General features: G+C 42.5%; 1 protein-coding gene across 1 annotated transcript in view; it reads left to right on the forward strand.

Annotated features, from left to right (window-relative positions):
* Positions 1–14,441, forward strand: part of STAB1 (stabilin 1) — a 121,834-nt gene that overhangs the window by 87,775 nt on the left and 19,618 nt on the right. The window contains exons 43-49 of the mRNA XM_075286785.1: positions 2,139–2,212; positions 3,793–3,864; positions 4,241–4,360; positions 7,416–7,463; positions 7,551–7,634; positions 8,857–9,003; positions 10,430–10,555. Coding sequence (XP_075142886.1) covers positions 2,139–2,212; positions 3,793–3,864; positions 4,241–4,360; positions 7,416–7,463; positions 7,551–7,634; positions 8,857–9,003; positions 10,430–10,555 — 671 coding nt within the window. The remainder of the gene's footprint in view (positions 1–2,138; positions 2,213–3,792; positions 3,865–4,240; positions 4,361–7,415; positions 7,464–7,550; positions 7,635–8,856; positions 9,004–10,429; positions 10,556–14,441) is intronic.

Consider the following 14,441-nt stretch of genomic DNA (forward strand, 5'->3'; position numbering starts at 1 on the left):
ATGAATTGCATATACTGTTACAGCTTCCTCTACACTGACCCCAAAAAAACATATGGGGCAATTTAGAAAAAAAAAACAACCCAAACAACTGTAGACTATGAAGGTGCCCATAGTATGAAGTATTGTGTGAGCAGTCATGAGAAGGTTAATGTCTACACTGCCCCGAGGAGCTTATAATCTATAAGAAGAAACCCTCTAATCCTTAGTCTAATAAGATGTGTTCTGCGACTTCTTGGCTTGCGATGAGAACTTTCCTTGTGCTGACTTGTTATGTTGAGATGATTTTTCTTGAGAAGACTTTGTGTAAAGAATTTCTGCTCATTCCGAAGAAAGGAGAAAAACAAAATCAATAATTTCCTCTTATCTTATGATTGTCCTAACCCCACCCCTGAGTTGCCCAGTCCCACCCTTGCACTTCCCAGCCACACCTCAGCTCTACTATTAGCATTTACACTCAATAAACTGCTTTCAGATTGGATGGTGAGGCCGCTAACATGCCAGAAATTTGTGGAATCTCTCTTTCCAGGTGAAAAATACTCCTTAGAAAATCTATAATTTAACTTTGAGGTTAATAAAGGATGTTATTTTTTTCCTGCAGCACCTCTGCAGGACAACGGGAGAATTACATCTGCAATTACTGATACAACAGGACCCTGATAATGTTAAATTCCCCCCCACCACCACCACCACCAGCCCTAATCTCCTGTGGGCTCATATCCCCTATATATCACATGGAAAGACAATGTATATCGTAGGTAATCTGGCCAAACCACCTGTGTCTATCTATTAAGACACAAAATCTAAAATAATAATATGACATAAAAATAATATAAAATCTATTTAGAAATGAAGATATGAATGATAAATGTTGAGTATAACGCTTGGTACTTACCTCTACATGCCTGTGAAGGAGGCTGCTCCGTCTATGCACTAATGGATAGGCTGAAAAAGAGATTTATAGAAAGCAAGTGATTATTAAACATGAAGCCGTCACCATCACAAAGATGTTGTCATTTACAATACAAGGACATGAAGAGCAATAGAAAATGAGACCACATGACTACCCACTGAGATCGGCCACAGGAAGTGACATCACCTGTGAGATGCATGACTTCCCAATGAAACCGTCCACAGGAAATTATATCACATGTCAGGAGGTTGTCTCCACCTATTAAAAAAAAGGTTTCCCTCTTTGGAGATAGATCCGTGGAGTCAAACCCAGGAATGGAGGGAAAGATAAAGGAAGGACATATGCTTCTTCTATCTGCTGGATACTGGACTTGGCTCAAACAAACTGCACCAAAAACTCGTACGGAGCAGGGTTCAACCTGTATATTCCAAATTGTCTGGTTTTTAACAAAACCGAACAACTTGGAATTTGTCTCTGACAAACTAAAATGGCCCCCGTCAAAGTATAATAGCTGGAGGTGACAAATTTAAAGTAAAACATTTACACTAACATTCTCTTACCTCACCTTGGCCTCCTCACGGCATCTGGTGTTCCATACCTTCCTTCTCCAGCAGATGACGTCCTAGAAAAGCACGAGAGACGGTATATGGTGCTCTTCTGCGACATTACATGACTGTGGTCACCGCTGAGGCCTGTGATTGGGTCTCAGCATTGAAATGGGCACACTGAGCGTTGTGACGCCATGACACTCAGGGTGAACATACCAACGTTACGGCAGAAATCATGGAACTCAAGGGTGACTCCAGAAGAAATCCCACAGTAACAGTAACAATTTCCTTTCCAGTTTTATCTGAACAAGTTCGGACTTAACCAAACCGGGTTTTTGCTTCTTCTGAACAAAGGACAAAGCAAATCTATTGTGGTTCAGCCATCTTTTATCCTTACCCAATTATTGCTATTATAAAAGCTAAGATGCTCAGTCTATGCACAAGTACCTAGAGGAAGGTGAGAGCCATCTGCACTGAATCCTAAATTCTCCCCAGTATATATATATATATATATATATATATATATATATATATATATATATATATGTGTATATACTGTTTTATGGACTATAATACATTGAGGGCTGACAAACAGTGAATGTTTATTTTAGCATATGAACAATACATCAAATATTCTATATGGAGCAAACATTTTGATGATTGTTTTAATTCTAATACAGAAATGAATGCATGTCTAGAAAATAATGGTGGTTGTCATCATAATGCTGAATGCATTAAAACTGGGCCAAAGAAGGTAAGTCATATTATTATTCATTTATTTCTAGACTACCATTCTCATTGATTCCTTTACAGTTGTAGAAAAAACTGAAACCAGCACATTAGACTATCATAGTGATCTAATAGCCTTCCCTATCCCTATATTGCAAAATCAACATTATTATATCGTCTAAATGGGCTTTGTCCAAAAGTATTCATTCTTTGTGTGTTTTAAATTTTTTTATACAGACCAATAATGTGTTAGAATGAATTATATTTTATATACTGATAAGCAGGGGTGTAACAAATTAGCCATAGCGCTCCATAGCAAAATTTAGACTGGGATCCACGTTTCACTCACACGCTTCTTCTGGGGGCCCTTTGGGGTCTGGTTTATGGGGTCTGTGAGTTTCTGTGTGTAGCCACTTTTTAAGTTGACAGGGTCTTAGTCAATCAGGTTATCATCAAACCCGAAGGACATAAACCTGAACACTGGTGTGAACCAAGCATCAATCAGCTTCATGAGGTAGTCACATGGAATCGTTTTTAGTCCTAATGGAGTTCCCAGAGATGTTGAACACTTGTTAGCTGCTTTTTCTTTACTCAGTGTTCTTAACAAACCACCAGCAAAATGCCATCCCATCTCTGCTGTGCTTCATTGTGTAAACCACCCATGTAGAAACCAACCCCTCACCTTTTGTGTATGTTACAAAGATATGGTGTTGGAACTAAAAATCTCAAACTTTGACTCATCAGACCACAGTACAGATTTCCACTTACCTAATGTCCATTTCTTCTGTTTTTGACTTAAGCAGTTCTCTTTTTCTTGTTGATGTTCCTCAGTAGTTTTGACTGTAAAGTCTGTGACGCATTTATGTGGCCTCTAATCTGATGTTCTGGTAACTGGTGATTTCTGAGCCTGGTAAAACTAATGACCTTATCTTCTGCGTCAGAGCTAACTCTTGGTCTTCCTTATTTAAGACTGACCACATGAGCGATGTTTTCATGAATGCACTTGAGGATACCTTCAAAGTTCTTGACATTTTCTTGATTGACTGATCTTCACATCCAAAGTAATGGTGGACTGTTCCCTTTACTTAGTTGAGTGGTTCTTAGTTAAACATTAGTTGAATAGGGATGAACAATGTATGGAACCGAGGACCAATCTTACCTCTACACACCACAACTGGTCTTAAACACATTGTGAAGGCAAGAAATCAACAAATTACTTGCTAATTGAAAACCATGCCTGGTGACTACTTCATGAAACTGACTGAGAGAATGTCAAGAGTATGCAAAGCTGTCATCAAAGCAAAAAGCAATGATTATAAAGAATCTAAACTCTAAATCATATTCTGAGTTATGTAACACTTTTTTGTTTGCTATGTAATTCCAAGTGTTCCTTCATAGTTTTCATGTCGTATAAATATAAGTAAAAACATGGAATGAGAATGTGCTAGTGAATACTATCAAGAGCTTCCATGTGGTTCAATGCTCCCCTATTTGTAAACAATACCAAACTATTTGAAAAGATTTTTTTAATTAATTTTATATTTTATTATTTTATGTCATTTTGTCTCCATTTTGGCTCTCACTTATGTTTCCACCTCTTTTTAGGTTGCTTGCAATTGCCGTTCAGGATACCAAGGAAATGGTACTATTTGTAAAGAAATCGACCCTTGCATGGAGGTTTGATATTTGCATATAAGACTGAAATTTTTTTGGGGGTACAACTCCTATAAATCACATAGATGCAAACAATATTCTATACAAGTCGCAATCTATGTGTTAGTATATATACAACAAATTGTCAGTTCTCTCATAGGGTTACATTTCAATCTTCCAAAATGTGGGCCTTCAGGTTAAAGTGGAAATCCAGAGTTTTCAAAACTGCAGGATGCCAAGAATTTGTCTTCTGTGTCTGAACATAGCCTTATCCTTTCTCTATTTTAGTTCTTTATCAAAGATATAACTTGTCAGAACGTTTTATTTTTGTTCTTACCACACATTACTATCCAATATCTTCTCTACCACATAAGCATTTTATTTACTTATCTCTTTACAGAATAATGGTGGATGCAGTCCATATGCAACATGCAGATCTACGGGCCCAGGACAACGCTCCTGCTACTGTAGGATTGATTTCATCGGGGATGGCATAACTTGCTCAGGGAAAGTTACACAGGTATGCTACAAAATTCATATGTGTAGTCTGTATGGCCTATTTCTCACTAGTATTCCTACTTATTTCATCAAAGACATATTAGCATATTGATATGATATGCAACATATTATTGACTGGTGGGGACTGACCTCTGAGGCCTTCATAGAACCGAACCCATTCCAGAACAAAGTAGGTACAGTCAGTCTATGTGGGAGATGGGCAGCCAGTTTTGTCGCGGATCTCTATTACAAGCATGTTGGTTCTTTGGGGTTGGGGCAGCTTGGTTTATTGGGAATGATGTATTATGCCTTCTAAACCTGTTTTCTGGCCTGCGAGGCATAAAAAAGTTGCAGATGTTTTGTGCAAGTCAGATTATTGCACAGATTATTTTCTATGAGCTGGCGTAGATTTCAGTGCAGGTGCGGCCAAATAGAGGATGCATCTGATTTAGAGGGAGACGTATGCCTTGTTATACAAGAAGTGTGCCCTCTGCCAGCACAGGACTGACATTGAAAACATTTATTAGCTTAAAGGGAGACTGTCAGCAGGAAAATCAGTAGACTAATGACAGTTTCCTGTAGGGCTGCTTCTACACTTTCCAAACATGCCTTTTCTTATTCTGCATTGCAGCTCCATTTTCATGAAAATTGACATTTTATTCAGTATACAAATTAGCTGTAAAGGGTTCTAGGCGCATTTCTTTTCCCACTGGGGCTATGCGCTCTGTTCTAGTATATTGGCCCAAAATGCCACCCAGCACTTACCAACTGGATTGGCCATGAACTCTGTACTGACTGTACTGCACATGCCTAATGATGTCATACTACTATTAGAATAACAGGAGGCTGGCTTCAGACGGAGGCCGCTGCAAATGTCACTCAAGCAATTGGAGGAGCTGGACGGCAGCTAGGGGAGGTTACCTAGAGGGGAGACCAAAGCCCTGACAGGAGTCTCTAAAGGACTTTAAGGCTAATTTGCATGAAAAAAAACAAAAAAACACTGATGTTCATGACAGTTGAGCTACAATGCAGAATAAGAAAGGTATTGTTGCATTTTAACCATTTGTATTTTGCATAATGAGAAAAGATTACATTGAATAAATATATAATCCAATAAATCACATAGTAATGTTAAGGCTGTGATGACACCCATGTGCGCAAAGCAGGCAGGAATAGGACCTGCATAGAGTTTTGCCCTGGGTCTACCGGCCCGTACACTGAGCCATAGCAATTAATGGATCAGTGTGCTAGCGATGAAAAACATGACTTTGTATTCCTTTCTGGACTACACGTAGCTCTGCCCCATTCACTATGTCTGGTAAACAACAAAGACTGCAATAGCACCATGGCACCTTCAAGATAGGTGGGAGTGCCGAGAGCCAAAAGCAGAAGGATACTAAGGATTAGTCATCACTGTTACATTCCTGGATAACTCCTTTAAGAATGTGTCATTCCTCTAAATAGCATTACTAGAGATGAGCGAACACTAAAATGTTCGAGGTTCGAAATTCGATTCGAACAGCCGCTCACTGTTCGAGTGTTCGAACGGGTTTCGAACCCCATTATAGTCTATGGGGAACATAAACTCGTTAAGGGGGAAACCCAAATTCGTGTCTGGAGGGTCACCAAGTCCACTATGACACCCCAGGAAATGATACCAACACCCTGGAATGACACTGGGACAGCAGGGGAAGCATGTCTGGGGGCATAAAAGTCACTTTATTTCATGGAAATCCCTGTCAGTTTGCGATTTTCGCAAGCTAACTTTTCCCCATAGAAATGCATTGGCCAGTGCTGATTGGCCAGAGTACGGAACTCGACCAATCAGCGCTGGCTCTGCTGGAGGAGGCGGAGTCTAAGATCGCTCCACACCAGTCTCCATTCAGGTCCGACCTTAGACTCCGCCTCCTCCGGCAGAGCCAGCGCTGATTGGCCGAAGGCTGGCCAATGCATTCCTATGCGAATGCAGAGACTTAGCAGTGCTGAGCCAGTTCTGCTCAACTACACATCTGATGCACACTCGGCACTGCTACATCAGATGTAGCAATCTGATGTAGCAGAGCCGAGGGTGCACTAGAACCCCTGTGCAAACTCAGTTCACGCTAATAGAATGCATTGGCCAGCGCTGATTGGACAGAGTACGGAACTCGACCAATCAGCGCTGGCTCTGCTGGAGGAGGCGGAGTCTAAGATCGCTCCACACCAGTCTCCATTCAGGTCCGACCTTAGACTCCGCCTCCTCCAGCAGAGCCAGCGCTGATTGGCCGAATTCCGTACTCTGGCCAATCAGCACTGACTAATGCATTGTATTGGCGTGATGAAGCAGTGCTGAATGTGTGTGCTTAGCACACACATTCAGCTCTACTTCATCGGGCTAATAGAATGCATTGGCCAATCAGCGCTGGCCAATGCATTCTATTAGCTTGATGAAGCAGAGTGTGCACAAGGGTTCAAGCGCACCCTTGGCTCTGATGTAGCAGAGCCGAGGGTGCACAAGGTGTAGTTGAGCTAAACACACACATTCAGCACTGCTTCATCACGCCAACAGAATGCATTGGCCAGCACTGATTGGCCAGAGTACGGAATTCGGCCAATCAGCGCTGGCCAATGCATCCCTATGGGAAAAAGTTTATCTCACAAAAATCACAATTACACACCCGATAGAGCCCCAAAAAGTTATTTTTAATAACATTCCCCCCTAAATAAAGGTTATCCCTAGCTATCCCTGCCTGTACAGCTATCCCTGTCTCATAGTCACAAAGTTCACATTCTCATATGACCCGGATTTGAAATCCACTATTCGTCTAAAATGGAGGTCACCTGATTTCGGCAGCCAATGACTTTTTCCAATTTTTTTCAATGCCCCCGGTGTCGTAGTTCCTGTCCCACCTCCCCTGCGCTGTTATTGGTGCAAAAAAGGCGCCAGGGAAGGTGGGAGGGGAATCGAATTTTGGCGCACAGTGTTCGATTCGATTCGAACATGGCGAACACCCTGATATCCGATCGAACATGTGTTCGATAGAACACTGTTCGCTCATCTCTAATCATTACCAATATATTATTTCATTATTTTATAGGTCCTTCAATATAATACAGAGACTAACCGTTTCCAGTCTCTCCTCGCGGTGAGTAATATATCTATAACATACATGACATAGTAGACCATAAAGAAACTTTATGTAACTTGCTGCTTTTCTCCTCTTTTGGTGTAGAGGAACGACATTGCAGATTTGTCAGGAGTTGGACCCTTCACCGTGTTTGTCCCACACAGCCAGATCCTTGACAATGGCACCACGGTAATAGTCTTATTCACGTATCCATTTATACTGACATTTAGGATAATATATAACACACATACAGGGTCACTGTCATCTGCAGGATACAAGGGAAGGTGTAAAGGGCCGACACCTACACTATATTTGAGGATAGGACTCTATACTGTTTTTACTTTTTAATGTTTAAACATGTATTTAGCAAAATGGCTTCCAAAAATTGTATTGAAAAATGGTCTTTTGGAGGTGAAGGTTACTCAAAGAAGAAGGCTAGCATGCATTATACTGAATACATGATAGTATGAGATTAATTGTAACAGAGAATCTGATCTGGCTACAGGGGTGCTCTTCTCAGAGAGGTGAAAGCTTTCACTGAACTTAAATTTGGAAAATGGGGTCGACTCTCAAACTCATGTTAAAAGGGTTTTCCAGGAATTACAGCTTTTTTTTCCTGGAGGCCGGGGAAGGTGAAAAATGAAAAAAAAAATTCTCACCTTCCCTGTTGCTCCGGTGTCCCAGGCCACTATCCAGTTCCGCGGCGCCCCATGTTTTATTCCGGTGGAAGTCCTCACCACATGTGACCACTGAGGCCAATCGGTGGTGAGGCCAGTCATAGGTGACTTACATGAGTGACCTCCTGGGTTTTTCTTGGGGACAGGTAAGAGGGGAGTTGTTAGTGTGTTTTTTTTTTTTTTTCCACTTTTCTCAACCTCTCAGTCTCCAGGAAAAAAATTCTAATTCCTGAACAACACCTTTATTAAGACTAATACTTGAAGGGGTTGTCCAGTTTCAGACAAATATTAAGAGACAATTGTTATTGTTTGTATAATGAACAGTGGTACAATTTTCCTATGGGACATTATACTGTGTTGTGGGTTCGCTATGGGACATTATACTGGCTGGAGGCCACTTTGGGACATTATAATGTGTGGAGGGGCTGCTATCAGACATTGTAGCGTGTGGATGCCACTTTGGGACCTTATAGTATGTGTAAATGGGGTATTTTCCTGTGAAGGGGCGCTATGTGGGGGGGGGGGGACAAGTCAAAGGTTTGCTATGGGGACAGTCTTTTCTAGTTATGCTCAGTTTCAATGCATACTGCTGATTGATGACGTATTTGGAGGTTGTCCATGACATCTCTAATAAAAGATTGATGTTCACAATTCTGATACATGAGTTGCACTGTTGTATTACTAGGTTACCATGTAAAGACACAGAATACTGTATAGTACTACATATCTTTCAGATTACAGAATGGATGAGAAATAATTCTATAAAGCAGATACTCCGCTACCATCTAGTAATCTGTCAGACCCTTATTATTGATGAGCTTCAGAAAAAGTCATCTATAACGTCACTTTCTGGTGATGTCATAAGATTGTCTACCAAGAACGTAAGTCAACTGATTTATATGCATCTTCTTTGCAATTAACAACGCTCCTTAGAAGAACACCTTACAAGCTTAATATGGATCCAGAGAATTAGGATGTGATACCATTTGATACTGTGATTAGATACCTCATGTAATGTCTTCCTACATATGAAGCTCTGGTTTCTGCTCTGTACACTCCTATATCACACTTTCATTGTCCATATTTATTTTGTTTGGAAGATCATTGGGGTGGAGTTTTATCATGATGGGAATTTTTATAGTCAGTTTTGCTGGAATTTATAAATTATAATTTTCTTCAAATTTATCAAATGTTACATAATGTTTACTAAACCATTCACATCACCATCACCACCTCCACAAATTCTGGTTAGTAGCATCTGTTCTACTGATTCTAGCACAGTTAGAATTTTCTCTCTAGCTCCCACCATTCCTGAGTTAGTTTTTGTGTTTCATGTGCAATTTAAAGGGGTTGTCCCGAATAAAATGATCTTTCTACACTAGGCTAAACACCCTCTCCCACCTGACTCTGTGATTTTCTGGTTATGTCATGTTTCCCCATTTCCAGAAACGGAACGTCACCAATATTAAATTTCCTCCCCACCCCATCATACTTACCGATCTTCCTGTCCGGATCTTCTGTGCACAGAACATTACTTCCTCCTCTTTTTGACGTCTGATGGCTCTATTGTGTAGGCGTGAGAGGAAGAGGAGCCAGCCCCATAGAAGGAATTGATCTCCTGTACACAGAAGATCCGGACAGGAAGACAGGTAAGTATGATGGGTGGGGCGGTGGGCTGAGTTAGTTAGTTGGGAAGGGCTAGTAGTGGGCAGTCTAGCTAGGGAGACAAGGAAGAGGTGTGAGGGAGTTAGAGGGGCAGGTAGTGTGAGTCAGCCCTGAATGAAGTGCAATGCATCATGGTAGTTATAGGATAAAATAACAGGAAGCTACACCATGTAAACAAATGCAGAAGATGCCAGGAGCTCCCAGAGAAACCATAAAATCACTCAAAACACTGATAAAGGTATTTGAATGCAATTATTAATCCATCAGTAGCACTAACAGACTTTAAAAAAAAAAAAATTATGTCAGACACCAGAGATAATTGCATTGATTGCTCAGGAACAGCGGGGGCTAGAGAAAAAATTCCAACAGTGCCAGAATCAGTGGAGCTGTGCCTATGAAATGATGTAAAGAGCAGGATGTGTTACATTGATAAGTCCTATTTAAGTCTAAGGGTTGTATTTACACTGCTTCTTTTGGTGCATTTTATGAGGCTTTTCTGCCTCAAAATCGGCTCCAGAAATGTCTGGCAAAATGACTGAGGCAGAAAATACTCCCATGGGGGTTCATTATTTGGAAATGTCTTCAGACTCTATAAATGTAGTCTGAGTCAGTTAAACTATAACCTGTGTCATGTATCTTTAGGGTGAGGTGTACTTAAATGAAAATACAAAAATAACAAAAAGTGATATGGTGGCAAGAAATGGAGTAATCCATATCATCGACAAAGTTTTGATTCCAGAAAATCCTATGAAAAAGAGTGTTGCTATGGTAAGTATATTATTTACTCTACATAGAAATAATATAAGGCTTACAGTGTGTCTACACCTGCACATTTTCTGCTTGGTAGAAAGGGAGTCTGTCAGCTCAAAATATGACTTTGAGATAAACAGCATCTTCTAGGGCTTGTGATATTGTTTCACATCTGCCTTTGTGTTATACTGTAGCTCTGTTACTGAGCTATTCGCTGTTTTTGAAATATGTGAGGGGCGAGTAATCTGCAGTTTGGGCTTCGGTCTGCACCCCCCTAAAGTCCTGTGAGGTCCACCTTCCCGAAGGCTGATGGACAGCTCTTTCGCCTGAGAATCATCAAAATTTCTTAAAGGGATTCTATCACTAGAATCCCATTTTTAAGTAAGCCCACTTCTGAATAGCCTTAAGAAAAGCTATTCTTCCCCTACCTTTAGAATTCTTCTCTGCATCGCTGTTGGGTAGATATCTAGTTTTTTGTCGCTATGCAATTGAGTCTCCAGTCATCACAGGGGGTTTTCTCCCATGCTCAAACAGCACTGGGGGTGTCCCCTGTGCTGCTTGAAAACTTTCCAGTGCCGCCTCCATCTTTTTCTCTGCTTTCGTCTCTTCTTCCACGTCACCATTGCGTCTTCATCCAAAAGCGCCAACTGTGCATATCCATGGGCCATTTTCCTGTGGCCGAATGGGAGAAACCACAGGAAAATGGCTGACAGACATGTGCAGTCAGCACTTTTGGATGAAGACGTAATGTGACACGAGAAGAGGCGGAGAAGATGGAGGCAGTGCTGGAGAGCTTTCAAGCAGCACAGAGTACACCCCCAGTGCTGTTTGAGCATGGGGGAACACCCCCTGTGATGTCTGGAGACTCATTAGCATAGCGACAAAAAACGAGATACCTACCCAACGACGATGCGGAGAAGAATTCTAATGGTAGGGGAAGAATAATCTTTCTTAAGGCTATTCCAAAGTGGACTTAGTTAAAAACAGGATTCTAATTATAGAAACCCTTTAAGTGATCAAATCCCAATGACGCAACCTTGTTTTTTGTAAGCTTTATTGTAGCAGTGCACACAGGATGCTCCCTCTACTGGCATACTTGTCAACTCTCATGTAAGTTCCCCTAAAACAGGGTGACCTATCTGCTGGGCCACCATAGTGTCAAGTGTGAAAGGAGTATGTGGCCAGCACATTTCATACCCAAAGCATGGCGATATACAATAGGACAGTGTCTGTTCAGTAGTGGGAGTGGTTATACCCATAGCAGGTGTGGTATCATCCAAAAAGTTTCACAGCATTCTACACACAACATTCTTCCAAATCTCCACATCAAATAGTTGGCAAGTATGTGAAATATTAAAAATTATTTGACTCGCACTGTGAAATAACTAATGTTTGAAAAACAAAATCCTTAAACTGACAGTAATTTATATTAATATTTTTTGTGGCACATTCCTTTTAAAGAACACCATAGAACAAGCAGGGCCCCCATCAGGAATTTTGGGGCCCCATACAGCCTAAGTGTCTGCCCCCCCCCCCACCATTTTAAAACTACTTTATTTTGCGACATATCAATTATGTATTACATTTCCCTTTATTTAGCAGCATTACAAGGCTTAATCAGATTCTATTTGCAGGTAAAATCTGCTCTGTGTGACAGCGCCTATAGAGAGCCGACACCATTTATAAGAGCCCTCCTAATAAATCCTCAGGGCTTATTCACATTGCGTTTTTGGCCTCCCTTGCCGGGATACGTTGGTAACCAGTCAGAATCAGCTGTCAACTTATCCCTGCATGAAGAACTGGCCAATAAAAAAAAGGGGGGCCTGCAGTTCTCCGTGCAGGGATAAGTGGGTAGCTGATTGTGACTGGTTACCAATGTATCCCAGCAAGGGAGGCCAAAAACGCAATGTGAACACTCCTTTAAAGTGAAAGTCCCACCCCCAAACTAGCATAGCAGCCTACATCATTATTATTCTCCAGCTAAAAACTTATATATTATATATTATTGCCCCAGTTCCCTCTCCGCAGTGCCGCACACCCGATGTCCCAACAATTCCCCCCCCCCGTCCACCCTCTAACATCTTTCCATTGCCCCCTGTACCCATACCTCCCAACTTTTGAAGAACCAAAAGAGGGACAAAACGTGCTTTGCGCGCTGTGGGAAATTTAGCCCCACCCACTGTTATGTTGACCCCGCCCACTCATTAATTTTTCGTGTGCCCGCACACTGTATAATCCTCCTACAGTCACCCGTAAATTATATGTCCCCCCTCTATCTCTCCCCCAGCTTCATATACACCCTTCATCTGCCCCCAGTTTCATGTCCCCCCTCCATCTCTGCCCCCAGTTTCATGTCCCCTCCATCTCTGTCCCCAGATTCATGTCCCCCATTTCTGCCCACAGTTTCATGTCCCCATCTCTACCCCCAGATTCATGTCCCCTCCATCTCTGTCCCCAGATTCATGTCCCCTCCATCTCTGCCCCCAGATTCATGTCCCCTCCATCTCTGCCCCCAGATTCATGTCCCCCATTTCTGCCCACAGTTTCATGTCCCCATCTCTACCCCCAGATTCATGTCCCCTCCATCTCTGTCCCCAGATTCATGTCCCCTCCATCTCTGCCCCCAGATTCATGTCCCCTCCATCTCTGCCCCCAGATTCATGTCCCCTCCATCTCTGCCCCCAGATTCATGTCCCTCCATCTCTGCCCCCAGATTCATGTCCCTCCATCTCTGCCCCCAGTGTCATGCCATCCTCTCCATCTCTGCCCCCAGATTCATGTCCCTCCATCTCTGCCCCCAGATTCATGTCTCCACATCTCTGCCCCCAGATTCATGTCCCCTCCATCTCTGCCCCCAGATTCATGTCCCCTCCATCTCTGCCCCCAGATTCATGTCCCCTCCATCTCTGCCCCCAGTGTCATGCCGTCTTCTCCATCTCTGCCTCCAGTGTCATGCCGTCCTCTCCTTCATCTACCCCCAGTTTCACGTTGCACATTACACTTACCTTCTACTTCGTTCCCCCGCTGCTCTCTGCGCGCCTCTCTCTCTTACTGGCGCACAGTTGTAGACGCGATGTGACGTCATCACATCGCGTCTACACTGCCAGTAGGCGGCGTTCGCGCGCGAAGCAAGGAGCTGACCTGTGTCAGCTCCTTGCTTCAGCCGCGTATGTGTTCAACTCAGATCTGCGTCCTCTGGACGCAGATCTGAGTTGAAATAGGACATACAATGACTGCTGCGGGCGGCAGGGGGCCGGCACACGGTGGCGGGCCAAAACCGGGCCCCCCCTCCATTTTTCAATTTGGCCGGACCCCTAACGCCAGTAGCAGTAGCACTGGCCTATCGGCGGCCCTGAGAACAAGCTACAAAATGAATTGCACAGATATTTTCTTGTATCTACTGCACATCCTGCTCCCCCTTTCCCTCTCCATAGACTTATTTACAGTTGTGTAATCTGAGTCATGTGACCTGACATGAGTATAGCTAGAATTTTGCAAGTGAAAGACAGTTTAGCAAAGGGAGAGGGGACAGGGAAACGGTCTGATAAGAGCAGAAAGGAGCATTTTATTCTGTCAAAATATATTACAAAGTTATAATCGCCCCCTACAATTTATTTATGCAATGCTGGATGAAAGGTTACTGACTATTTAAGTCCTGTCCAATTTCTGCCCCCTGGGAGCTGGCCTTAAACCAAGTGCAATCGCCAATTTTGAGGCTAAGAAACACCCCCCCCCCCATACACACACACACACACACACACCTCATTTTTTCAAGCCACAGTCGGGAGTTCTTGTAAGCCGTTTTGGGACATCCCCAAATTTCACAGGAATTGTTTCACAAAATTCTATTGCCTGTGCTGTAGCTTGCTGTGCTGGATATCGCTTCCCCATGTTTGCTTATCAT

This window comes from Leptodactylus fuscus, chromosome 9 (genome assembly GCF_031893055.1).
Source record: "Leptodactylus fuscus isolate aLepFus1 chromosome 9, aLepFus1.hap2, whole genome shotgun sequence".
NCBI classification, from domain to species: domain Eukaryota; kingdom Metazoa; phylum Chordata; class Amphibia; order Anura; family Leptodactylidae; genus Leptodactylus; species Leptodactylus fuscus.